This window comes from Hippopotamus amphibius, chromosome 11, assembly GCF_030028045.1.
Source record: "Hippopotamus amphibius kiboko isolate mHipAmp2 chromosome 11, mHipAmp2.hap2, whole genome shotgun sequence".
Lineage (NCBI taxonomy): Eukaryota > Metazoa > Chordata > Mammalia > Artiodactyla > Hippopotamidae > Hippopotamus > Hippopotamus amphibius.
The window spans coordinates 24,974,273-25,000,213 of record NC_080196.1 but is presented as its reverse complement, the minus strand read 5'-3'; the positions used below and the strand labels follow the sequence as shown (position 1 = coordinate 25,000,213).

Here is a 25,941-nt window from a genome sequence, read left to right as displayed (position 1 = left end):
CCCAACGTTGGCTTTACCTCTATCCCCAAAACCAGATGCCCGAATACATGTGTCACATTAAACAAAAGATATCCAGAAAATATCACAGGCAGAAGTACTTTATTTGGCAGCTTCAACCCAACATGTAGGGAAAAGAACCCAGTCCTCCTTCAGCAGCTTCCCCAGACAGAACGTGGCAGCACCTTGCTGCGTGAAAGGCGGCAGCCATGGCCTTGGCACGGTTTCTGGCTCCACTTCCATGAAAGGGCAGAGGAGCACTGCCCAAACCCCACACTGGGTCAGAGCCCAGGTAAACAACAGCAGTCACATCTGACCCTCTGCACAGACGCAAGCCCAACACTCATCCTGGCTCCCAAGCCTTCCCAAGGGGACCCTGTCTCAGCCAGGGCGGGGCAGCACTCCTGGGCCCCTCGCTCCCCACTCTGGGGAGGTGTGCAACGACGAGAGGAATCCTCATGTCTCTGGCAGGCGGAGGAGGGTTCCAGAAGTGGTGGAGACACTGTGCAAGAGAGAGACAAGGCTGGAGCCAGACACCTAGGCCCAAGGTCTGAGGAGAACTCAGACCTTGGCGGAGGATATTCCCGGGTTCCAGAGAACCAGAGAGGAGCTGGGCTTTGCTAGTGAATGAAGCACGGGCGGGGAGGAAATCTAACCTTGGGTCATTGCTCTGCCATCTGCCAGAGGCTGAGGGGCAAGACTCACCAGTCCACCAGCTGGGCCCCAATGAGGTCATGCACGTGGTAGGCGAGGCCGAGTCGCACCACGGCAGGTGCCCGCCGGCCCAGGAGCTCCGAAAGGAGTAGCTCCCGGTACTTGGCCTTCCGGACCATGCCGAGGACAGCCTGGCGCCCTGGAGGAGAGGAGGCACGGGAGAGGGGAAAGGTGAGTAAGGCCTGGAGGCCTGAGGAGCCACCAAAGTGTTCTAGAGGGGCTGCAGGCCTGAGCTGCAGACAGGATACCTTTAACAAAATACTTGATGAATTTCCCAGCTCCAGGCACAGCTAGCCACCAACTTCCAGCATCTCGGACAGTGAGGACCCCGGCATTCACCAGCTGCCTAAGAGGGGGGAGACGAGGCGCTGGCTCTGAGAACCCTCTCTCCTCCCTGCCCACTAATGTCTGGACACTAAGTCTCTAGAAGCCTGGGCACCCAGGCAAAGGGGCTGGATGACGGAAGCCCAGCCTGGGGCAGTTCAGTGCTCCACGCCCTTGCTTGCTCCATTCTCCTACCTGCCTGCCCTCCCCCGACTCTTTCTTTTGCTGTCATTATTACATGCTCACTAAAACAGCTCCTCCTCACCCAAGCCCTCCTTGACCACACGCCCTGACACACTCTCGGTCCCACCACCAGGGGAGAAACAGGGGCCTTTCTCCCGAGCTGCTGCCACTACCTGCACACTCCTCGCCACGGCGCTTCCCACATCTTACCAAAAAGAACTTTACACAATGCTTTCATGTGCACCATGGGTTACAAAGCGGGGAGCCAGAGCCAGACCCAGACTCCTGAAACGATACTTTTATTCAGCCCTAGCCGCGCTGTTGTTCTTTTGAACGTGAACGCTTTGGGGCATCACAGCTCCTGCCATTCTCTCTTCCCTGGGTGTCAGCACGATTCCCATCAGGCATTTATGGCTCCTGCCAGGCCTCTCTCTATACCTGATTAGCCACTCAGATCTCCTGAATTTTAGTCCGGGGCTCTTTCCAAGGCCCCAGATAAGACAGGCCTCTTCTCTTGGGGGAGGAGCACAAACTTAGGTCATTTTATTAAAAACAAGAGTCAGCCTTTTTAACACGTTCACCAAAAGAAAGAGGACAAGGCCAGATGGGACTGGAGGGAAGGAGGGAGGGAGGGCCCAGATGCCTGATTCTGTTGGTCCCCCAGGTCTCACGTGATTTCTGGGTCCTTGAAGCCAAAGGTCTGTGTCATTTGGTCCTGCTGAAAACTAAGGTCACCACAGGTTGGAAGCACTGAAGCCAGAAACTTCTGCACTGCGCCAGCATATGGGCGGCCCTCACAAGCCTTGAGGACCTAGAACCAGAAATGAGAGACATGGTCTGGCCCCACCTCCACCCTCCACTGACCTCTATCCCCAAGACAACGTTTCTCTTCCTATGTTTTGCCTTCAGCTCGGGTCCTTCTACCGCTCAGACTTTTCCTCTTCCTCTTCTTCCTCTCCCTCATACCAATACTTACCAGAGCCCTGTGCCCCCTCTGTGAGATGTGAGCTGGGAGAATTGTCTCTTTTCTTATTCTCATTCGCCAATTTCCCTGCACACCTCCCCTGGCCCCCATGACACACACACAGGCACACGCACCCTGGTCCTGTAGTCCTCAGTGAAGATGATTCCTTGGGCGTCCAAGTCAAAGCCTAGCTGGACAATTCTGATCTCCCCCTGCTCCTGAAGTGCCTTCTGTCTCCACAGAGATGAGAGTGAAAAGAAGGGTGTCAGGGTAAGATGTTCTGCTATACTCTGGACACTTCTGGGCAGGGAGATTTGGTTTGCAAGTATTGGGGAGTTTTTCTCTAAGTTAAGGAAAAATTATGAGGAGAGAATCAGATGGATCACTAAATAGTCTTTCCAATTAGTCTTCCACCCACCCACCTCATCCCTTATCTGTTAAACAATCAACACATATTTTCTAAGACCAATCCTAGGCAGACACTAAGATAAAACAGTGATTAAGACATGGGCCCTGCCCTCAAGGAAGTAACAGCCTAGATTTTGGGTGGGGAAGGTGGAAAGGAATATGGGATAAAATGTTTGAAAGAAATAAAAATAAACCAGGACTTCTGTTTCCAGGAATATAGCAAGACCAACTCACCCACTGAAAATTAAACAAAATGCTGCATCAAATATTTTAAAAGTTGTTTAGGGACTTCCCTGGTGGTCCAGTGATTAAGAATCCACCTTCCAATGCAAGGGACTCAGGTTTGATCCCTGGTCAGGGAACTAGCATCCCACATGCCACAGGGCAACTGAGCCTGTGTGCCCATGCACCACAACTACAGAGCCCTCACACCACAACTAGAGAGAAGCCCGCATGTCACAACTAAGACCTGACACAGCCAAAAATAAATATATTTTTTAATTAAAAAAACAGAAAAAAAGTTGTTTAAGCATTAAAGAGCTCACAAGATAAAAAGGAATTACCAGACTAATATAATATCTAAGTGAAAACAAGAACTCATAGAAGTAATTGGGACATGGAGGGCATTTGATGATTTAGACAAATCTGTCCAGCACACAGTCAAAGTTAACTGGGCACGTAAGGAAACAAAACTCAAAAAGAAACAGACAACAGAAACAAACCTAAAAAGATATGTTATAGTAAAATTATCAAAAATTATCACTATTTTTTAAAAACTATGCTTATAATGCTGAAATAAATGAAAGCCAGGATGGAAAATTTTAGCAGGAAATTATTAAAACTGACATAATGGATTTGAAAGACATCCATGTAGAAATTCTGGAACTCAAAAGTAAAGCAGGTGCAATTAAGAATTCAATGTATGGGTTTATTAGATTAAGGCACAGCTAAATAAAAAGCTATTAATCTGTAAGACAGATTTTTAAAAAAACTAACTAGAATATAAAAAAGACAATCAAAAAAATTGAAAATGCAGAAAAGAGGCTAAGAGACATAAAGGATACAAAGAGAAGGCCCAATGTATGTTTAACTGGAGTCCCAGAAGGAAAGAAAAGAGGTAATAAGGTATGGAAAATATTTGAAGAGCCAATAACAAAGTCAGAATCACAAAAGTACATTAATCCAACTCGCATAAACTCAAAGAACAGACAACATAGTAATCAGTGAGGAAATGAAAGATTTCAATAATAACTTTAGTTAGTAAGAAATTACTAACTGAATAATGCATAGTCTTTTCAAATATACATAGAATATTTAGCAAAACTAACCATATAGCACAAAGCATGTCTCAATAGGCTTCAAATGACTGAAATCATATTGTGTATGTTCTCTGGCCATAATATCACTGATGTGAGAAATCAAGGTAATTAGAAAATGTTTAGGAAGTAAGACACACATTTCTAATCAACCTAATGAATCAAAGAAAAAAATCACAAAGGAAATTAGAAGATATTTTGAAATGAATGATAATGAAAACATATACCAAAACTTAATAGATGATATAGATGTATTTCAATACTTAGCGGGAAAACGGAGCCTGACGTGTATCTATTAGAAAAGAATAGAGCATAAAAATTAATGGAAGAAATAAGTAAAATAAGCCCAACAGTTGAGGGGAAACATGAAGGAAGTGGAAAACATGCATGCAAGAGAGAGCTACAAAGCTGAATGTTAATTCTTTGAAAGACTATTAAAATTAATAAACCCTAGTGAGACTGACCAAGTAATAAGGGGAAAAGGCAAACCTAGAAAAAGCACAGATAACCAATATAAACAATGAAAAAAGGATCATCAAGACAGACCCTACAGATAATAAAATGAGATTACACACTTTATGCCAATAAATTTGAAAATTTAGATGAAATTGTCAAATTCTAAATAAAATACAATTTCTCCCACTAGAATGGACAAAATGGGATATATTCATAAAACAGAAATCTATGAAAATGAATTAACTAGAGCTACATGCAACAATTTGAATGAATCTCAAAAACATTCATCTAATGAAACAAGATGTAAATAAGTACATATAGTATGATTTCATTTATACCAAGTTCAAAAGTAGGTAACTAAGCTATGTTGTTTATGGATAAACACATAGATGGTATAAAGAAAACCAAGGGAATGATTATCATACCAGTCAAGTACGCTACCTTCCAGGGACATAAGGCATTTTGATCAGAGAACGATATATGTGGGCTGTTGGCTGTGTTCTACAGTCTGACTTGGGTGATGGTTAAGTGGGTATTTGCTTTATAAACATTCTTTAAATTGTGTGTGTGTATATTTTCTTTTGTGCAATTTTTAAAGCTTTTCTAAAATTTAGGCTAACACCAATAGTTTACAAACAACAAATACTCTATAAGGAGTGGTTCTGACTTGTTTCCTTAAGAGACTGGAGCTAGTCTCCATCTTCCTTTTCTTCCCTTCTTTCTTCCTGACAGGTTGCTAATTGCTAAATCCAATTGGAAATTATTTTACTTGACCTCATCACAGACGACTGCCTTGCATCACAGGTTCTAACACTGCCAACTACTCCATCCTCTGCTTTCTCAATAGGCCCCCACCTGGGTTCCTCCCAACTTTGTCAATTCCTTCTCAGCCTCTTTCACAGACTCCTCTTTCTCCTCCCCACCCCCCACCTCCCCCAATCAGTGGATCTCAGGTTTTTTATTTCTTTTATTTATTTATTTGGCTGTGCCTCACACTGTGCAGGATCTCAGTTCCCCCACAGGGGGGTCAAACCCACGCCCCCTGCAGTGGAAGTGCAGAATCTCAACCACTGGATCACAAATTTTAAGGCACATCAGGAATCACTTGGGGCAGCAGCCTTAAAATGTAGATTCCGAGGTCCTACCGAGAAATTTTAATTCATTCACACTGAGAGAGTCCCAGGAACCAGTAGTTCTGAATAAGCTGTCTAGGTAATTTGGTACATGTAGAACTCAGGACATACTTTGAGAAACACTGCCTTAAATGTTGGTATCTCCTAGCACTGGGGATTTGGCTCTATTATCTGTCACTGCAAACCTGGGGCCCTTAACTTTTGGCCTCAGGGGATCTGTGAAACAACCTCTTGTCCCCTCCAAATTGTACATATACTATATATATATGTGGCATATATGCATTTTTCTGGACAGACAGTGCTATAGTTTTCATTATCCTCTAAAGTTTGTAAACAAAAAGTTAAAAACCACTCCTCTCCTCTCTCTTCCTACTAATCTCACCCACATCCACAGACTGAATCACTACTCACGTCTTGATGACTTCCAATTCTGTATCAGTGGCCCAGGATTCTCTCCTCCACAAGCACCTCCATCTCAACTTATGCAAAATTAAACACATCATTTGCCCCCAACAATTCAACGTTCTCCTACTCTATTCACTCCACCAACTACTCAGTCATCTGAAAATTCGAGAGTTATCCTGAATTCCCACTCCCCACATTCCTCACCCATCCTCTCCCTCCCTAATTTAGGCCTTCACCAGTTCTCAGCTGCAGTATCTTCCTAATTAATCTCCCTACCTCATCTCACTGCCTCCAGTCCATGCAACACACTGTTCTCTCTCCTGTTTAACATTCTCTACCAGCTCACTGCCTTCAATGGAAGACGGAAACACTGATGTACAAGGCCTGTCCTAATCTGAAGTCTGCCTGCATTCCCAGCTCTGCAGGCTCGAACCACGCCCGGTGACTCAGTTTCCCCCAAAGCTTCGCTCTTTCACCTTCATGATTTGGCATTCTCTCTACTGCCTGCGGGTCTGTCGCATTCTCCTTGGCACCGCAGTGCCTGGCGCAATCCCTGGCCCAGAAAGACCCAACTTTTGCTGAATGGCAGAATAGCTGGTGGACCGAGTGAGTTATGGGGAGAACCTCGGAAATGCCCGCAAGGCACGGAAGCGCCTTCTGTCGGTCGCTCTGAAGCCCCTCACCAGCTGCCGGTCAGCCACCGTCCGGTCAGGCACGAGGCTGTACACCTGGCTCCTCAGCGCGATGGGCGGTAGCGCATCCTCAAACAGGACTCGCGGGAACAGCCGCACTAGCTCCCCGACTGCCGCGCGCGCAGACCCTGGGCAGAGAGACTAGGTCACTGAGACGTGAACTGGGGCGGGGGGAAGCGGGGGTACGGCTCTAGGGGCGCTGTTGTCCCAACATACAGGGTTACCAGAGGCAAGGCCGCTCCCAGCTGGGGTCCTTAGCCTCGCCCCGGGGTTGCCATGGTTACCTGACTCGCACCGCAAAGGATCTGCCTCCGCGTCCCCTTGCTCCCTCCGCCTCTTCAGTCCAAACGTCTCCGGGACCAGGCGATGCCTCTTCCGGCTCATATCCCGGGATCTTATGGACGCGGGGAAGAGGTAGATAGATGCTGAGAGAAGAGAACTCGAAAATAGTCTTCCGGCACGGAGCAGTGACGTACAGGATCATGGGCGTCCCTCCTCCGAGACCAGTCAGCCGGGTCTTAGTAGGCTGACGTGGTGACGAAAGAGGCGTCAACTTGTCGTCCCTCGGGCCCTTGCTCGGAGGGGCGGTGCCAATGCTGATTGGCTGAGGCCCCACGTCCGCTGCTGATTGGCTTCGTCTGCGAGAGCTCACATCCGGGGACGCCAGGGTGGTGTGGGGTGGTGCGGAGCGGCGAGGGCGGCCGCGACGCGATCTCGCTCCTGGGGTAAAGCGCACAGGCCCACCCCCCACCCCGGGGTTAGGCCGCGCTGTCGCTGAATGAGTGCGTCATCGAGAGCGGGGGGAACTACCTTCGCATCCGTCTTTGATATGTGACGCACCTGCCATGACATCGTAGCTCTGCGAAGGTGGAAGTAGAGGTTGGCAGGATTTGAGGTAACCAGATCCTTGATCTGAGCCCAAACATCCTTCCTAACCTCACTGCGTTTGGAGGAACTGGGGTGGAGGTATAGGTCAAGGGAAAAGGTGGGATGTGCACCTGGCTGTGGTTCTGTTTGAGGGCATGGGGGCTGCATGTTTCCTGGACATGCAGCCCCCATGGACAAGCAGCCTCCATGAGGAGGCTCGCTTAGTCCTGACTCGAAGTCTCTTTTCTCCAGCCCTTCTCTTTAAAAAGGGAACGTCCTTGTTCCCTCTCAGGACGTCATGGAGTCCAGAGGGACCAAGGGAGGCGCTGGAAAGATAGAGGTAGTTAAACCTCGGAACAAGCGCCCCAGCCTAGCACCCTCACTGCCCACGAACCCTGCCCTCTACGCTGGACCCTTTCCTTTCTATCGGCGCCCTTCCGAATTGGGCTGCTTTTCCCTGGATGCACAACGTCAGTACCACGGAGATGCTCGAGCCTTGCGGTACTACAGCCCACCTCCCACTAACGGTCAGAGCCCCGACTTTGATCTCAGAGACGGATATCCTGATCGATACCAGCCCAGGGATGAAGAGGTCCAAGAGAGGCTCGACCACCTGCTGTGCTGGCTCCTGGAGCACCGAAGCCAGCTAGAGGGGTGAGCAAAGCATAGCACACAAGTAGCTCTAGAGACCTACACCTACCCTCTAAAATTGGGAGAACCAAAGCTGGAGTGAGGTCAGTCCTTACGCTATTCTTTGGGGGAGCCATCAGCGCTAATGCTTGTGTCAGTCCCTCAGCCCCTAACTCCTCCCTCTCAGGGGTTCAGGCTGGCTGGCAGGGGCCATAGTGACGTGGCGGGGACACCTGACAAAATTGCTGACGACACCATATGAGCGGCAGGATGGCTGGCAGCTGGCAGCCTCCCGGTTCCAAGGGACACTGTACTTGAGTGAGGTAGAGACTCCGGCTGCTCGGATTCAGAGGCTTACCCGGCCACCCTTTCTCCGGGAGCTTATGTACATGGGGTACAAGTTCGAGCAGTACATGTGCGCAGGTGAGAATTCCCTTGGCTCTGTGGCCTCCTCCCCCTCCCCCAGAGACTGAGAGCCCCCAGCCCTGCTGTTTTTCTCTTTATGCAGACAAACCCAGAGGCTCCCCAGATCCCTCTGGGGAGGTTAACACCAACGTGGCCTTCTGCTCTGTGCTACGCAGCCGCCTGGGAAACCATCCTCTGCTCTTCTCTGGGGAGGTAGACTGCATAGACCCCCAGGCCCCATCCACACAGCCCCCTACCTGCTATGTGGAGCTCAAGACCTCCAAGGAGATGCACAGCCCTGGCCAATGGAAGAGCTTCTACAGGTTCAGATGGGGGTGGGCAGGATGAGAGCCTAGGATTGACAGCTGGGAAAGGGACTTGGGGGAAGAGGAGGAGGCTGGACGGTGGTGGAGGGGTCCCACTGACCCCTTGCCTTTCCTGACAGACACAAGCTTCTGAAATGGTGGGCTCAGTCGTTCCTTCTGGGGGTCCCAAATGTTGTTGCTGGCTTCCGTAACCCAGAGGGTTTTGTCTGTTCCCTCACGACCTTTCCTACCATGGAGATGTTTGAATACGTCAGGGTAAGGCAATGGTGTTACAGCTCCTACCTGTATCCCTCTGTGCCAAGACCACAGGCCTAGTGTCCAGGGGCCTGCTGTCCACCTTCCCCTTCTCCCACCCTCACCCTCACTGCCAGTATTCTGCCTCCTCCTGGGCTTTCTGCAGAATGACCGTGATGGCTGGAATCCCTCCGTGTGCATGAACTTCTGTGCTGCCTTCCTTAGCTTTGCCCAGAACACAGTTGTCCAGGATGACCCCAGGTGAGGCATTCAGCTGTGCCCCTGCCCTCTGGGTCCCAGAAACTCGGTCTCCAGCCCTCAACTAGGGACTCCATCTGCCCCCCCAGGCTTGTCTACCTCTTCTCCTGGGAGCCTGGTGGCCCAGTCACAGTGTCTGAACATCGAGATGCACCCCATGCCTTCCTGCCTACATGGTACGTGGAAGCCATGACCCAGGACCTCCCATCACCCCCCAAGACACCCTCCCCCAAGGACTGATGCTTCGCAGGGGCTGGTCCTGTTTCTGTGTGCACAGATAAAGGTATATTTCTAGATGGTTCTCCCTGCTGTGTCTTTTGAGCTGAGTCATCGCTGCCCAACACCTCACGTTCACACAGGTGGTTTGCTGTTTTATTGTTACATTTTTACACAGGGGTCATTCACTGGGTATAGAGGCTGGCCGCAAAGACAATGTCCCTCCGTAGCAGCGTGGCTGCCGTCTCCATCTTGGCTCCTAGAACAGGCTCGCCCACTAAGCGGGCCGCCCCCCGAAGCGAGCGACACATCTCGGCCAGGCGTTGGATGCAGCGGACCACCAGGCCCTCGGGGGTCCCCGAGAGCCCTGCCAACTCAGAGAAGGGCTGTGGGGGAAGCAGGGTGGGGACCGAATATGGTAGGCCTGGGCAGCCTCTCCCCGGCCGGCTGTCTACCAAGCCCCAAACCCAGCTACTCACCATGCCCCTGGCCCACTCGTACACAACCTCGACCAGCCCGAAATTCAGCTCCCCCACAAATTCCTCCACTGTCTGGTTCAAGCCACAAGCCACCTGGACGTCACCAATCCGCTTGGCCACAGCCCGGACACGTTCCACCCCCTGCAGATGGGGAGGAGAGGTTAAGCCCTGCCTTCCTGCTCCAGGAAGGAGACCTAGATCAAGAAAGAGACAATTCCAGCCCTTAGGGACATTTACAGGACTGGATGGGGCACGTGGAGAATACGTGGGGACGCAGACTGGGAGAGCCACGGCTGAGGGAGGGAGAAGGGGTGGGAGTCCCATACCTCCTTGAGGGTGCTTGGGAGCTGATCACTAGGGTCCCCGGCACTCTGGCAGACGAGGCCAGAGAGCAGGGCCGCGATCTCCTCGGGCCGCAGGGCGCTCAGGGCGTTGTCGAACATGAGTTCGGTGAGGAGCAGCTCATGGCTGCTCATGGCACAAGCCACCCGCCCTGCCAGCTTCACGGTGCCAGCCTCGTCTACATACCCCAGCGTTCGGAGCACCTGGAAGGGTAGTGGGTGTTGGGAGCCTGCAGACCTCTTCCTCGCTAGCCCCCCAGCCCGATCCCCACCCTCCCACCTCTACTCGCTGGTGGTACTCAGGGAGCAGCAGCAGCGACTGATCCGACAGCAGGAAGCGCAGCCGCTCCATCTCCTTCTGTATCTGCATCCGCTCCCGCAGCTTCAGGTACTACAGAGAGCCACCGGCAAGAGCACATCAGCCGCCTCCTCGCCCTCAGCAGGGGTGCACTGAGGACAAGGGCTGAGGTGGGGGTGGCCAGCCTACAGGGGATGAGAGGAAAAGTCCCCCTGCCAGCTTGGAAGCTAGCATCCAGGGGCCTACCTGGGCAGGGAAACGGGGACTGTGTACACACTGAGCCCCCCGGATCAGCTCCTCCAGCTTCCGAGCCCGGAGTCCCCCCTCTACCACCGACACATCCTTGAGCTGCAGGTCATTGACAGGGTCCAGGGTAGGGGGTCCTGCTGGGTGGGCCTGAGCTAGACGTAGCAGTTCCTGGACAGCAGTTGTCACAGCTGCAGAGGGGGGATCCTTCCTGAGAAAGGAGCAGGTCTTGGGACCCGAGGCAGAGGCTTCTCTTCCTGAGGAGCCCTCCTCGGACTGGGGGAGCCTCTGCGACCACACCTCCCCACCCCCCATCACATGGTCCCTCCCCAGCATCTCTGACTTGAATTTTGGTTGCTGCCTCCTGCTGAAGTCCTCCAAGATCTTCTCCCCATTGAGCCGGAGCACCTTGGTGGTGATGGCAGCCACGTTTCCTGGCTGGAGCTTGCCCACAGTGTGGTCACAGGGCCCTGTGGAAAGGGGAGAGCAGGGTCAGACATTGCTGTGGGCCCAGGCATCCCAACTGTGCTGCTGTCAGGAACCCAGCCAACTGTCCCACTCTCACCTTCAGGCAGGAACAGCTTGAATCCCACGAGGTCATCTGGGTAGGGCACATCTGAGGAGGCCGGCCCCCTCTCCTGTGGGGCCTCAGACATGGGCTTATCACACAAGACCAGAGTCGTGAATACTCTGCTGGTGGAGTTCGAGGAGACCTAGGGGAGGTGGGGAGGCCAGGACAGGGAACTGTCAGGAGTGGACATCAAAGGTAGAGACCAGATCCCCAACCTTAGGCAGGGCTCATGGTGCAGCCATGCAGAGCCCACCAGTATTGTCTGGTAACCAAGTCAAGCAATCAGAGCAGACTTTGGGGGCAGGGCTTGGGGGGAGGACAGGAGGTGAGCATGAAGTGATGGAGATAGGAAGGAAAGGAGGGCTCGAGGGAAAAATGAGAGCACTGGTGAATACAACTGGCCCCTCACCAAGTGGGGAGGATGGAGATAAGGCTCGCTCCTCCCTCCTGGCCTCTGGGGTCCAAGTTCCCATCGCCCTCACCTGAAGGATCACACCCAGCGCATTGTGATGTTCCTGATTCTTCACAACCACCACCCTTCCCGCCGAGAGAGATTTCAGCCCGTTCACAGACTCTATGATGCGTCGCTGGAAAGCAGGGACATGAAGAAAGGGGACAAGGGAGGAAGTGTCACAGGGACACCAGGACTAGGTTCAGGAGTACCCAGAGTGTCATAGTGTCTTCCTCCCTGTCCGTCACCCCCGTCCCCAACACTCATACACACCCACCTGGATCAGGCTCCGGGTCTCTGTGAGTTCCTCTCCCCAGCTGTAATACTCAGGCAGGTCAACGAGTTGGCCAGTCACGTCAGGCTCCTCCAAGGCCCCCAGCCTCTTGGTCAGTTCAGCCAGAGCCTGTTCGTGGGCCTGGGAGAAGCCAGGTGGATGTGAAGCAAGAGTCTCCAGTCCCAGAAGCCTCTACTTTCACCCACTGGCCTCTGGATGCCCATCTCATGCCAGCCTGGCTTCCCTTGTCCCACATCCTGCACGGCAGCCTGGTCACGCCCACCTCCTCACCTTGCTGTCCTTGCGGGACGGAAACTCAGAGAAGCTCCTCTTCATCATATCCTCTACCCTGAGGGCATCCACCCGCAGCAGGTTGAGGATCATGGTGTACGTGAGGCGGAACTGGGACTGCAGCTGGGACGGCTTCCCCTGGGCCGGGCCAGAGAAGCCAGTGAGGCAAGGGGGTACCTGCTGCTCAGCTGCTCTGCTCCCAGCAGCTCTAGTCCCAGCTCCGCAACCACGGGGCCCTAGACAAACCGCTCGCTCACCTCTGCAAAAGAAGGGAGCGAGACTGAATAAACAGACTCACCAAGATCCCACCTAGCTCTGTATTCACAGTGGAAAAGGACTAGAGGAGATGAGATCCAATCTCATCCTAGGATTTGCTCACTCCTACCTTGGCTTCTCCCAGGCAAAAGGGAAGTAGAAAGAGGGAAGAAGGGAAGAGGGCTGGCAGAGAATCTAGCAGGTGCCCAGAGCTGGCCTCGCGCTGCCCGGGCTCACCATCATCATGCGGTGCAGGTCCGCCATCTCGGGCACACGGCCCTTGCAGAGCAGGATGACAGTGCCTGTGGGGTCCAGGCCCCTCCGGCCTGCCCGGCCTGCCATCTGCACATACTCCCCAGGGAGCAGGTCCCGGAAGGTGGAGCCGTCGTGCTTGCGCATGGAGTCAAACACCACTGTTCGGGCTGGCATATTTACACCCATGGCAAAGGTCTCCGTGGCAAACAAGACCTGGGATGGGGGGAGAGAGGATCAGCAAAGGGGCTACATGTGGCCCTGGCCAAGCCCACCTCATTTTGTAGCCAAGGCTAAGAAAGCACCAGGCACAGTCCCAGACGGTTAACTCGCAGGACCTCATTTAACTCTCAGGGTAAATCTACAGAGTATGCACTATCGTTTTGTTTTGTTTATTCAGCTACCTATTTCTTTCCTTTTACCCCATATCCCACTCCCATCCCCCCACTATCAATCATCCCACTGTATTTAACGGGTACCTTTTTTCGTGAACGTGTTTTATAAAACGTGTCTTGTCTTGTGTGTAATTTTACAATTCGCCATAAAGGCGATTACCTATCTCCTTCTGTTTTCTTCTTTTCTTTCACATAGTGTTTTCAACATCCATCCATGTTCCTGCAGTTATATCTAATCCATTGCTTCCAACTGCCATAGAACATTCTGTGGGCTGCATGCCATACATCCGCCTACCTGCTCTCCCAGTGAAAGGCACCTTGGTACCACCAACACCCTGACACAGGACTACAGCCAACAAAGGAAGAGCAGATGTGTTCCCTCATTGACCAGGGTGAGAATTTCATTGTGAGTCACACTTAAGACTGGAATTTAGGGACAAAGGGTATGTATATACTTATTTTTGCCTCAAGAGTGCCAGAATGCACTTCAGACTGGCCACACCTGTACGAGGGTTCCTATAATCCTACGGTCTCCTATGTCTTAGGCAATACTTGGTGTTAGCCACGTTCCTAAATTTTACCAGTCTGATAACTGTAAAGTCCTATCTTGTGAGCATTTCAATTTGCATTTTTCTGATGCCTAATGACCTTCATAAGTTTGCTAGCTTTTTTGGTTTCTCTTCTGAATACTGTCCATACCTTATGCATCTCCATTTAAAAATGTAAAACCTACAGTTCAGGGAGGTTTAAGTAATTTGCCCAGGGTCACACAGTTGAGTAAGTGGTGCAGCTGGGATTCACACCCAGGCGGCCTGGATCCAGAGCCCAAGTTCTTCACCACAGCACTGTCCTGCTTAAAGGCCTGCCCCTCCCCTAAGTGGGCAACAAATGCCTTGGGCAGTCCGTCTCCCACCAGCATGTGCACCTTGACCAGGCCACGGCTGAAGAGCATCTCCACGATCTCCTTGAGGATGGGCAGGATGCCACTGTGGTGCACGCCCAGGCCGCGGTGCAGGAGCTCGGACATGTGCAGAACCTACGGAGAACAGAGGCTCAAGGTCAGGGATGAGGCTGTGGAACACCTGATCCCCACCAGTCTCCAAGTCCCCCTCCACACCTGGGGCAGCTGGCGGTCAGAACCGCGGAGGCGAGCGAGGCAGCGCTGCAGGAAGAGGTGAATCTCACTCTTCTCTGAACTCGTGGTGAGGTCAAGGGAGGTGAGGCCCGAGGCCTGCTCGTCACAGCGGCCCCGGGAGAAGGTGAACACCACCACGGGCAGCTGCGCACGGGTGCGGAGGGAGGCCAGGAGGGACAGATATACACCACGGTCCTGGGGAAGTGGGGAGAAGGGAGTGGAGACTGAGTCCCTGAACCAGTGGGGGCCGAAGTGGGGGAAGTGAAGCAGAGTCAAATCGGACAGGGCTCTAAGCGCAACTCCAAACCCCTGGGGCACAAGGGAAGAAAGGACACGGGACAACAGGTGGTGGCAGGTACAAAGCCCGCCAGTTCTCACCTGTGCTGGTCCCCCCTGATGTGTGGGCTGCTTGGCCCCAAAGGTCTGGGCGTGTTTGCTCATCCGCTCCTTCTTGGCCTCCACGGCTGCATAGTACCTGGGGCAGGGGAGGGGCGGCGACCAGTCACACCCAGCGGGGCGCAGCCCTGACTCTTCCCGACTCAGGCTTACCCCTTTGTGTGGAAGCTGCCTCGGGAGTCCAGCAGCAGGAAGAGCTCCCCCTGGGTCTTGGGGCTGTTCCCCGTGAAGAGATAATGCTCCAGGGGGACCGGGCGAGCGACCGTGCTGATCACGTAGATCTGGCGACGCTTCAGCCGCCTGAGTGCAGAGGAGAAGACAGAAGATCAGCGGTGGGAGGGCAGGAAGGAACCCACATTCCCACCATCTTCCCCCTGCTCTGGCTTCACCCAGTCTTTTCTGGGAGCCAGACTGGAAGGCTGTCCCCGTCATCCTATCTCGTAAGAGGCAAAGTGGCAGTCCAGCGGTTAGGACTTGAGCTTTCACTGCCAAGGGCCTGGATTCAGTCCCTGGTCGGGGAACTAAGATCCCACAAGCCACGCAGCATGGCCAAAAAACAAAACGATGCAAAGTGATCTGGGCCCAAGTGGGATCCCACAGCCTCCCAAGCTGGACATGTTCCCCCCGCCGCACCCCTTTCTCATCCCCACCCCCAAGGCCTGATCACTCTCCCTGCTGTGATAGTCTAAAACCCCCCACCCCACCTGAGAAACGCTACAGCCCCCTTCACCCAAGCACTGCAGGACACGTGTCTCACCCAATCCAGTCAGCAAATTCAAGGGCGTTGGGGACAGTAGCACTCAGAAGGATGATGGAGACGTGGTCAGGGAGCATGATAAGCACCTCCTCCCACACGACCCCACGCTGCACACAGGGAGAGAAGACAAGTCACCGCCCTTCTGCCCCTAGGACGTTGGCACAGGGTTCCATGTCGGGGCAAAGCAGGTAGTGAGGTTCACAGGGTGTGTGGAATAGAGGAGCTGCTGAACCAACCCCACAGGAAAGGACTGCCAGGATCTGGGGACCCCATCCCCTTACCTCAGCATCGTTGATGTAGTGAACCTCATCAAAAATGACCCACTCCAGGTCCCGGATGACATCTGAGCCACTGTACAGCATGGAGCTGGAGGAAAGAGACCTAAGGCTGACTCCCCAGTGGCTCCCGTCTCCACCCTCAACTCGGCCAACATGCTCTCCAGAGCAGCCTCACGTTCCTGACCAAAAATCCACTCATCTCTCACTGACTGCCCATCTCTCACCGAAGGATCTCTGTTGTCATAATGAGGCAAGAGGCCTCCGGATGCAGCTGCACGTCCCCAGTGAGCAGTCCCACATCCCCAAATGTGTTTCGGAAGTCCCGGAACTTCTGGTTGCTCAGAGCCTTGATGGGCGAAGTATAGATGGTGCTGGGAGGAGGGCATGAAGTTAGCCGGTCCCTCTACACAGACTCGTGGTCAGCACTTCCTCTCCCACCCTGAGCCTTCCCAGAAGCGTGCCGCAGAGCTCAGGCACCCCCTTCACCCAAACTTCCCTCTCGTTCCCCTTCGTGGAATTACCCCGGAAAAATTCTTTCCCCAGTCCCTTCTGAAATTAACACAGGTCATTCTTCTAACCTCTCTCCCCACCCCTGCTCATTTCCCTCTGGACCCCTGCCTCAGTTTCTCCCCGAGACCTCCCATCTAAAGGATGAGGTAGGGAGATGGAGAAGAGATGAGACTTAGAAAGGATACAGGAGAGAACAGGGCTGGTGAAGGGGAGGCTGGGGAAGGGACTGTACCGTGTCATGTGTTTCTGGGCAAGGGCAATGGCGTATTCAGCCACAACTGTCTTCCCTGCAGACGTGTGAGCCGCGACAAAGACTGAGTCATGCCGTTCTAAGTGCAGGATGGCCTGTTTCTGAAACACATCTGGCTCAAACGCCCACTGTGGGAGAGAGAAATAGATGGGGGCTGGAGAAGGGAGAGGGGTCTTCCTGCCTCCAGCACATGGGGCATTCAGGGCAGCAGGGAGAAGGCCAGAGTGAGGCAAGGCTGGGATTGAGGTCCAAGACTGGCCTGAAGGCATCTGGCCTCTGGTGGGGAAAGGAGATAGGCTTGGCGGGGGGGCGGCGGCGAAGCACGTGAGGACTGGGCCACACTACCTGGAAGGCTGGCTGGGGAATGAGGCGGTAGAAATCACCAACAGGGGAGGTGACATCCACAGGAATGGCCCACTGCTCCTGAGGTGGGGGCTTGGGAGGCTCTGGGGGGGCTACAGCTGTGGACGCTTCCTAGAAAACGAAAGGGGTGTAGGGATGATAAAGATACAGCCAGAAAGCTATCTGTTACCACTCCTCCCAAAAGATGCTCCAGTTTCCCCTTGGATCCAACCAGGCCAGCCCACCCTGTCTCTGACAAGGCCCTTCTTTCCTGCCTCAGCTGCCCAGAACCACCAACCTTCAACACTAGGTCCTCCAAGCTGCTTGCTCGGGCCAGGGGAGCACTGCAGGGAGGGGCTGCAACAGTGTCCCGTCGGGGACCACCTGGCTGTCCCACTGCCTCACTCTCATCCTCATCACCCCCACCCAAATCCAGGGGCTCCAGGAGACGGCTGAGGCTGAGCAACCCGGGAGCTGGAGCTGGGTGATCTGAGGAGCAAGGCAAAAACAGAGACCCAGTCACGTCCACCTCTGTTCTGAAGAAGGGCACCGCTTCCCCTACGCCCCCATCTCAAAACTAAAACTCACCCTTTGGTGCAAAGTCCACGCCTTTCTTGAAGCCAGGTGGAACAGTAAGAAGGTCTGGAGGACAGGGACAGAGAGAGAGAATCGGGGCTCTTGCACACTGCTATACACGTCATATATTACATTAACCTAAAGGACGTCCTTCACAGCATAGATGTTGCAGTTGGGCATATTTATTGTGACAATTTTCCAACAGATGACAGTAAAGGTTGTTATGGAAGGGGTACCTTTTCCTAATTTGCTCAGAGAAATGGAGACGCTAGCAAGGACCCAGTGACAGGCCTGGGCCTCTCTTCCTCAGGGCCCAGACTCAGAGCCCTACTTCCCAAGGATCCATCCTGGCACCACCTCACCTTTCTCAAAGTCTATCTCCTCCTCAGCCTCCTCCCGAGTGCTCAGATCTGTTATGGTGGGCTCATCCATTCCACCTGGGGAGAGGGTGGACAAATAGGGATTCATGGGGTGGCCGTGACACAGGAGGGGTGGAGACTAAGGGCTTCCTCCCCTACCATCCCATTTCCACAAGCGTCACCTGGCCAAAAAGGGTACTGTGTTGGATTCCCCCACAGGGACTGGGAGACAGGCCCTGGTGGCCGGCGAAGAGACAAGGAGGTCGTGGCAGACAGGTTTGTATTCTCTAGCAGGACCTGACGCAAGAGATCAGTGCCAGTGAGGCTTAGCTTGCCTCTGACCCTTCCTTTTCCCAACTCTGCTTCTTGTGGCCCGTGACCTCTTACCTCCTTGTAGCCTAGTATCTGGCCTGTGGTTGGGTGTCTTTGGGCCTGTAGGTCGGAGGGGACTGGGGCCCCCAGTGTGGCCAGGAGAGACCAAGGATCCATCTTCCTCTGCCATTTTCTGGACAGAAGGAAAGTAATTTTCAGGTCTTTTTTCTCCTCTGTCCCAGCTTCCTACAGGGACCCATCTCCCTAGTCCAGGCCCCTCTAGACCCCTCACCGGGCTGAGTGCTCCACACCGTGCAGAGGCAGCCAGGCTGGAGATGACAGAAACAACTGCTCTGCTTCTTGCTGCAGATCTGGAGCACAGGGAGGGAGGCCATGGGGAAGCTGGAACAAGGGCAAGATGAGACGCATGAGGTAAGGGAAGAGAGTAAGACACAGACAGAAGAGAAGGTGATGGGATTCGTACTTAGATCAGAAATGGTAGATGTCCCAGACAGACTAGGACAATCAGGCCAAAGCACTATTTTCCAAAGGTTGTTCTGCTTTACAGGACAAACAGCCTGCAACTGACAGATTTTTGGATTTCAGAATCTACGGACCTAAGAATTTGAATTTTAAAAAAAGCTCCCCCACTCAGCTTGGTGCTCTGTGATGACCTAGACAGTCGGGATTGGGGGGTGGGGTGGGAGGGAGGTCCAAGAGGGAGGAGTTATATGTATACATATAGCTGATTCACTTCGTTGTACAGCAAAAACACAGCATCGTAAAGCAATTATACTCTAATAAAAAAGTTAAAAATAAAATATCTCCCCCATTAATCAGGAAGCACACTGATATTTGAGAATCACTACTTTTAGGAAAAGGCGTCCCAGACCTAAGGATGAAGAGCCAAGTGCTCAAAGGCTAGCATCTCAGCCACCAAGTGCCCTGGGGCTTGGAGACAGAAGCGGCCTCCAAGGAGAAAAGACACATTTGAAAGAGCAGTTCTCAGAGCTAAGGTGTCCCCAGAGCTCCCTGCTCTGTCCTCTCGTGGGCTCTTTCCTCTCATGGGCTCTGACCTCTCATGGGCTCTGACCCACAGCAGGTCCACTGAGTTGGGGTCTGTCCAGCCCGGATGACAAGTGTCCAGAGACAGGAGAGCCAGGTCAAGTTAGATCCTACTGTGAGGAGGGTGAAGGAGGTATTAAGCTCAATGAGGGTCAAAGTTAGGGTCAAAAGTCACTCACGGTGCTCTCTGGAGCCCCAGACACATTCAGCAGCTCCCAGCGCCCTGTGCATCCCAGCTCTACTGCCCGAAGGGGCAGGTCCAAGGGATCCGGGGGAGGTAGCACTACGGGGAAAAGGTCACAGGTCAGGGATCAAGTGTCATTCCCTGTCTACTCCTCCTTTCCACCTCCTAGCCCTCACCGAGTCGCTCCGTCTCCATCATCCTGGAGCCACGGCGGCTGCCGAGCAGCCAGAGGAAGTGTAGGGCGGTGCCGAAACCGGCGGAAGTAGCAGCAACTTCCGGCACAACCCCGCCGGGGGCGGGGATGAGCCCTACCGAGGGGCGGACCCAAACTGGTGGGAGGCCGGGCGGAAGTGTGTGCGCCGCGCGCCGCCTTGGTTACCGCGTTCTCCGCCCCTCGCTACGTCATCGCTCGGAGCCTGCGATCCGCTGCCCGCGCGGGCGCCGCCCGAGACCGTGGGGCCCCGGTTGCCGCCCCCTCAGGTAAGGCCTTCTCCTCAGCCTTCGTCCCTTTTTTCCGAGCTCCGTCTGTCTTCTTGCCCCTTTCGCTGCTCTGAGAGCGCTGCGCGGCTTCCACTGTCTCCTCTGCTTTTCGGACCCCGCGGTTGCCATACTAACCCCAGCGAGGTAGGGGGGTCTGGTGCCGTCGTCTTGGCGACAGAGGGGGGATTTCTCCCTTCCTGGGCCACGTGGTGCCCCAAGGCGCTGGTATCCATGATTCCTGAAGAGAGAAGGGAATGCTGGTTGATTCCGACGAGCGGGGGTTTGGACGGCAGCCTGGTTTAAGCAAGGGGTAGGGAGAGGCAAAAGACAGGAGTAGGCAGGCCTGGAGGGGTGGGGTTGGGGTCAGTGTGGACGGCGTGTGAACCCTGGGCGGTGACAGTGGAGAAAGATGTCTTGGGCCCTGCCCCTGAACCAGGAGCCACCATGTTGGTGATACCCCCCGGACTGAGCGAGGAGGAGGAGGCTCTGCAGAAGAAATTCAACAAACTCAAGAAAAAGGTGAGGGAGTGTGTGTGGGCATGGCCCAAACTTTCAAAGACTCTACACTGAGAACACCTGGGGTGAGTGTGAGGGGATGGGGGGTTGGGGATGCAGCTAGTTCGTACCTGGAGACATATCACCTCTCGGTGTAGCTTCTGGGATGGACTTTCTCAAGTGTGTACTTTCTTTTCTTTCTCTTCTATGCAGTCTCCGTGGAGTTGTCTTCCTTACCCATGGCTTTCAGTCCCACCTGAGAGCTGGCGATCCCAAGCTTGGCTTTTCCAGTCCCGTCTAGTGTCTTACTGATAACTTTCACATATCCAAAATTGAAGCTATCATCCTGTCTATTTTAAACTTGGTCTTCCAAATAGGACTGACTACATTTACTTCTCCCAAGTGTTTGGAATGAAAATCTCATCTCTGTTTTCTGCACAATTTGCATAGCCAAACATTTGCCAAGTCATCTTGATTCTTCCTTTGAAGTAATGTCTTCTGTCTACTTTTCCTGTGTGCTGCCTGGATCCGGTCTTTGCTGATACTCACCTAGCCCGTTGTAATGGTCTCTCAACAAATTTATTTTTTTGGACAGACTTCTTTGCTCCTATTAAAATAGTGCACTGAAAACACAAAACACTGTCGTTTTTCTCAAAACACAGTGGTTTCATGTTGTCTATAAAACAAAGCCTTAATGTGTCATCCGTTCCTGTAGAACTATTCCTTGATTCCAAAACATGCGTTCCCAAAGCCTTCGTATCTCTGCATCTTTGCCACCCTATTTTCTTTGTCTAAAATGCCCTTTTCTCTCAATCTTTGTTACGTAGATTCTATCCAGGGTCCAGTTTTATAACCATTTGGCATCAGAAAAATCTTACTTGCTCTCAGCTACAATCTGCATCTGTAATCAGTCTTGACAGTTCCGTCTAGTTATCTTATTTCTCAGACTGTAAGCTTTTTGAGGGGAGAATCTATGTCTCATACTTTTGCATATCCCTGTCTCAAAGTAATGGTGTGTTCTTACTAAACATATAGGGTTGGATGGATGAACCCCTTAAGAAGTTACGGAGGCTTACACTTAATTGCAGCTTATATCTGGGGGCTCTGGTCTATGATTGAACGCCTTGTTTTCAACTTGAAAAACACCAGACTCTGGAAAGCCTCTAGGTACCATGGTTTGGATAGATTAGGTGTGGCTGGCATTGTAGATGATCTGGGGGACTATATGTGAGAGGCAGGGCAGCCTCAGTGTACCACTCCAGGGGCACCATTTGCATCATTTTCTCTCAGAAAGGTGTCCCCGGAGTGATGCGGCCAGGGGCCTTGGGAGAGGACCTGGCCAGGGATTGGCCCTCACCACCCCCTCTCTTCTCACTCTTGTTCCCAGAAAAAGGCATTGCTGGCTCTGAAGAAGCAAAGTAGCTGCAGCACAGCCAGCCAAGGCGGTGTGAAACGCTGTGAGTGACAGAGGAAGCGGGGATAGCCTGGAAGTGAGCAGCACAGGCTGACCTCTGTGACAGCCTGGCCGACATAATGCCTCTTTCCCTCGCCACTCCAGCACTGTCAGAGCAGCCTGTTGTGGACACAGCCACGGCAACAGAGCAGGCAAAGCAGCTGGTGAAGTCAGGAGCCATCAGTGCCATCAAGGCTGAGACCAAGAATTCAGGCTTCAAACGTTCTCGGACCCTAGAGGGGAAGTTAAAGGTGAGCACAGGCAGAAAGATTGTTCAGGGAATCCTTGACTTCAGAGGGCATCCTTCCAGGTTGGAATGGAGGTAGGTTTAGGGGAAAGTAATGCCAATTCAATTCATGGGCAAGTTGCTATACCATTCTGAGCTTCAGGTTTCTTATCTGTAAAATGAAGAAACTGGATGACTCCTAGATTCTCCTCTGGTTTACGCATTCTGTAACTCTGATCCATCCTGTAGTAGAACTCCTGGATTATGTTGCTCCGAAGAGTTGAACAGGCTGAGCATGTCATCAGGTTCAAGACATTTTTCAGTAAACTAAATGCTTTAAGTTTGTATTAAGTCCTTTATGTAAAATACCACATAGTCAAGTAAGAAACGTAAAGGAAATAAAAGAAAAAAAAGATAGGCCAGGGAAACCAAGAAGAGGGTGAGGGAAGAGGAAGCCCCTCTGCTCAGTGGTTAGGCAGCCTCCTGCTCCCCCACTGAGGTAGGTCTCTGCCATCTTCCCAGGACCCTGAGAAGGGGCCAGTCCCCACTTTCCAGCCGTTCCAGAGGAGCATATCTGCTGACGATGATCTACAGGAGGTAATGGTTTCCAATTTTCTGTGTCTGAGGGGCTGGGGATTGAGAAACATGAGAAACCCACATATTTTGGGCCACATGCCAGCAACTAGGACTCATCTTAACTGTTCTCGGTCTCTTTTGCAGTCGTCTAGACGTCCACAGAGGAAGTCTCTGTATGAGAGGTTAGAGAAAGATAGGACTGGGTCCCAGTTGGCGGGCGGTGGAGCGAGGGGATTGCCTGGGTCCTTAGGAGCTTTGGGACTAGGGTGGGAGGAGCTGGGGCTTCGGAGGGAGTGTTGAGCCTCCACAGGATTTGGGAAGACGAGACTTGCCCTCTTTGACCCTCATTGTCTGCCTCTCCCCAGCTTCGTGTCTTCCAGTGAGCGGCTTCGGGACCTGGGGCCAGACGGAGAAGAGGCAGAGGGCCCCGGGGCTGGTGATGGCCCCCCTCGAAGCTTCGACTGGGGCTATGAAGAACGTGGTGGTGCCCACTCCTCAGCTTCCCCTCCTCGAAGCCGCAGCCGGGACCGCAGTCGTGAGCGGAACCGGGACAGAGACCGGGAACGGGATCGAGACCGGGATAAGGATCGAGACCGAGACCGGGACAGAGATCGAGACCGGGATCGAGACCGAGACCGGGACAGGGATCGAGACCGAGACAGGGATCGGGACCGGGATCGGGACCGAGAGGGCCCTTTCCGCAGTGAGTGATCTTGACTGGTGGGAAAGTGACTTCGGATGAGGTTTAGGTGGGTCCTACTAAAGTGGACTCTTGAAGTGGAGCGTGAGCTAGACTATGTCTTGTGACTGATTCCTGTCCCATAGGGTCGGACTCGTTCCCTGAACGCCGGGCCCCTCGGAAGGGGAACACTCTCTATGTGTATGGAGAAGACATGACACCCACTCTCCTCCGTGGGGCCTTCTCTCCCTTTGGAAACATCATTGACCTCTCCATGGACCCACCCAGAAAGTAAGAATGACAGTGGGGCAGAATGATAAGTCCTAGGAGGACTGGGATGTGAGACCTGAGGGAGGAAGCTAGCCTGTCTCCACAGCCTATAACACTGGGTTTGATTGGGTCCCGAGGAGCCCATAGGCCCTCTACTGACCCTGTGTTTTCTCATCCCAGCTGTGCCTTCGTCACCTATGAAAAGATGGAGTCAGCCGATCAGGCCGTTGCTGAGGTTGGGACTTCCCAGATCTGTTCTTCCCATCCCTCCTGCCATCCTTATTTTCTTTCTAACATACTGGAAGCCAGGAGGAAATCATTTCCTCTTGACAAAGTCTCTCCCTATTTATGCAGGAAACATATTCTCAAGTCCCTACTTAGTCTATTCCTAGGATGGCAACTCCTGGAAATCCCCCTTTGATTTGTCTATAATGTTTCCCCCATCCTCTGCCCCCTCCCCTCTTCTGCCCCAGCTCAACGGGACCCAAGTGGAGTCTGTACAGCTCAAAGTCAGCATTGCCCGAAAACAGCCCATGCTGGACGCCGCCACTGGCAAGTCTGTCTGGGGCTCCCTGGGTAAGAATGGGATTTGTCCTCTCTCATCCTGTCCCCTACAGCTCACCCCTTTTAGATCCCCTGCATGTCCCTGGGTTCTCTAGAGGTGAGAGATGTCTGGATTCGTGTGGCAGCTGTAGGGATTGGAAGGAGAATCGTCAGGCCTTTTGTTAGTTAGAAGTAGAAGAAGGAGAGAAAAGTATTGAAAACAATTTCCGAGGCACTGACTGGAACAGGGAAGAAAGTGGAAGTGGGTCAGGTTGATGAAGAAGGTGAGCATCTAATGTGGCCTTATTCATTTTGAGATGCAGTATAGTTGGTTTTATAAAAAAAAGCCTTTGAAATTAGGGATCTGGAGTTCAGGTGTGAGATAAGGAATGAAAATGTAGACTGGAGTCATCTGTATCATGGGGTAGCTGCAGAATGGTAGTGTTGGCAGGGGGACTGAATTTGGAGGGAAAACGAGCCGGGACTGGGCTTGAGGAATAGTCAGAGAATATGGTAGGAAGCTGGGCTGTGTTCCTCATGCCCCACACGTCCCCAGCCCTCCTGACATGTTAGGCTGAAGTTATGGATGCAGCAAAAGGAGACAGAAGGAGAGGCCATAGGGCTGGGGGCAGCACCCGAGGGGCCTGGGTCATTGCAGCCAAAGGATACAAGCTTTGAGAAAGAGAAGGTGATCAGCAGTGTCAAGGTACAAAGCTCCAAGAGGATGAGGGCTTGTATGGGGGGTTCACTCTAGCCCCAGATTGGCAGGGGTAGTGTCCTCAGAGATGGGGTAAAGAGAGGAACACTCCGGGTTTGGGAGAAAAGATGAATGGGGACAGCTCGAGGGAGAATGCTTAGGGTCAAAGCTGCAAGTGGAATGAGTTCTCCTGATGGAGCAAATAACCTGTTTTACCTGAAGTAGATTTTCTTGTAAAGTAGTGGGCACAAGGGAGTTCAGCGTGAGAAGTGGCCCTCTGTACCAGAAGGAACCAGAAAGGACCAGCACGCTAACAAAGGGCTGATTTTTAATTTTTAGCTTACTGGCTGAAAGTCGTGGGTTAACGTTGTTCCCATGTCTCGACAATAACATTCCATGTTTTTCTAAAAACGAAACACTCATTACAATATTTGTGTGTGCCATGATAACAGCGTAGACTCTGCTGGGGCTGTGGGTTGGTAGGCAGCGGCCTGAGGGAGCTAAAAACGGTATTGATGGACAGGCCATCCCGGCCACCAGAGGGCAGCATGGAAACTGGGCACCCGAGGGCCAGGGGCTGGAGTTGAGGTGCTCAGACTCTGGGCCTCAGGTCTTATCAGCACTCTCCTTCAGACCTTAATGAACCTCTCCTCCCTCCCTAGCCGTCCAGAATAGCCCTAAGGGTTGCCACCGGGACAAGAGGACCCAGATTGTCTACAGTGATGATGTCTACAAGGAAAACCTTGTGGACGGCTTCTAGGGAATGGAGCTGGATTCCGTGTGCCTCATCTGCCCCAACGCTGGTCTCAGTAAAACACTGAGGTGGAAGCTCACACATCTCCCTCAGCCTCTGGTTTTTCAGCACTTGGGGTTGGGGTTGAGCCTTTAAAAACGGCTGTTAGATTTGATCTCAGTTGTAACAACATGGTCAGTGCACGCTCCTCACTCCTTTACCCCAAAAGGATCTTGAACACAGG

The 25,941-nt window shown here is 52.7% G+C and overlaps 4 protein-coding genes across 21 annotated transcripts; 2 read left to right on the top strand and 2 right to left on the bottom strand.

Annotated features, from left to right (window-relative positions):
- Positions 1-86: 86 nt before the first annotated feature.
- On the bottom strand, positions 87-7,088 carry STK19 (serine/threonine kinase 19). The gene is made up of 7 exons (XM_057698756.1): positions 6,877-7,088; positions 6,584-6,720; positions 2,317-2,412; positions 1,890-2,029; positions 960-1,057; positions 703-850; positions 87-499 (listed from the first exon to the last, which is right to left on the bottom strand). The coding sequence occupies exons 1-7, from the start codon at positions 6,974-6,976 to the stop codon at positions 454-456; spliced, it is 765 nt and encodes a 254-aa protein (XP_057554739.1). The 5' UTR covers positions 6,977-7,088; the 3' UTR covers positions 87-453.
- Positions 7,089-7,259: 171 nt separating this feature from the next.
- On the top strand, positions 7,260-9,613 carry DXO (decapping exoribonuclease). 3 transcript variants are annotated; one of them, XM_057698747.1, is made up of 7 exons: positions 7,260-7,487; positions 7,752-8,113; positions 8,277-8,512; positions 8,598-8,817; positions 8,940-9,075; positions 9,221-9,315; positions 9,402-9,613. In XM_057698747.1, exons 2-7 carry the CDS (start codon positions 7,758-7,760, stop codon positions 9,550-9,552), a joined length of 1,194 nt encoding a protein of 397 aa, XP_057554730.1. In that variant the 5' UTR covers positions 7,260-7,487; positions 7,752-7,757; the 3' UTR covers positions 9,553-9,613. The 3 variants fall into 3 exon arrangements, with proteins under 3 accessions (XP_057554730.1, XP_057554729.1, XP_057554731.1); XM_057698746.1 differs by having other exon boundaries at positions 7,712-8,113; XM_057698748.1 differs by lacking the exon at positions 8,940-9,075 and having other exon boundaries at positions 7,712-8,113; positions 8,598-8,707.
- Positions 9,614-9,661: 48 nt separating this feature from the next.
- On the bottom strand, positions 9,662-19,829 carry SKIC2 (SKI2 subunit of superkiller complex). 11 transcript variants are annotated; one of them, XM_057698736.1, is made up of 28 exons: positions 19,722-19,829; positions 19,541-19,644; positions 18,589-18,698; positions 18,372-18,489; positions 18,167-18,281; positions 17,988-18,062; positions 17,638-17,691; positions 17,348-17,538; positions 17,053-17,181; positions 16,690-16,835; positions 16,172-16,318; positions 15,951-16,035; positions 15,670-15,776; positions 15,066-15,212; positions 14,895-14,991; positions 14,499-14,711; positions 14,307-14,417; positions 12,972-13,202; positions 12,480-12,617; positions 12,192-12,329; positions 11,946-12,050; positions 11,458-11,605; positions 11,236-11,362; positions 10,893-11,103; positions 10,629-10,739; positions 10,334-10,552; positions 10,008-10,148; positions 9,662-9,914 (listed from the first exon to the last, which is right to left on the bottom strand). In XM_057698736.1, exons 1-28 carry the CDS (start codon positions 19,741-19,743, stop codon positions 9,714-9,716), a joined length of 3,741 nt encoding a protein of 1,246 aa, XP_057554719.1. In that variant the 5' UTR covers positions 19,744-19,829; the 3' UTR covers positions 9,662-9,713. The 11 variants fall into 11 exon arrangements, with proteins under 11 accessions (XP_057554719.1, XP_057554715.1, XP_057554717.1 ...); XM_057698732.1 differs by having other exon boundaries at positions 10,893-11,362; positions 19,722-19,789; XM_057698734.1 differs by having other exon boundaries at positions 9,662-10,148; positions 19,722-19,789.
- NELFE (negative elongation factor complex member E) lies at positions 19,829-25,939 on the top strand. Of its 6 annotated transcripts, XM_057698753.1 has the most exons (11): positions 19,829-20,025; positions 20,462-20,544; positions 21,908-21,977; positions 22,079-22,224; positions 22,722-22,796; positions 22,920-22,957; positions 23,141-23,478; positions 23,601-23,745; positions 23,905-23,959; positions 24,198-24,300; positions 25,627-25,939. In XM_057698753.1, the coding sequence occupies exons 2-11, from the start codon at positions 20,470-20,472 to the stop codon at positions 25,722-25,724; spliced, it is 1,143 nt and encodes a 380-aa protein (XP_057554736.1). In that variant the 5' UTR covers positions 19,829-20,025; positions 20,462-20,469; the 3' UTR covers positions 25,725-25,939. The 6 variants fall into 6 exon arrangements, with proteins under 6 accessions (XP_057554736.1, XP_057554732.1, XP_057554738.1 ...); XM_057698749.1 differs by lacking the exon at positions 23,905-23,959 and having other exon boundaries at positions 19,948-20,025; XM_057698751.1 differs by lacking the exon at positions 23,905-23,959 and having other exon boundaries at positions 19,952-20,025; positions 20,426-20,544.
- The last annotated feature ends 2 nt before the right edge of the window (positions 25,940-25,941 follow it).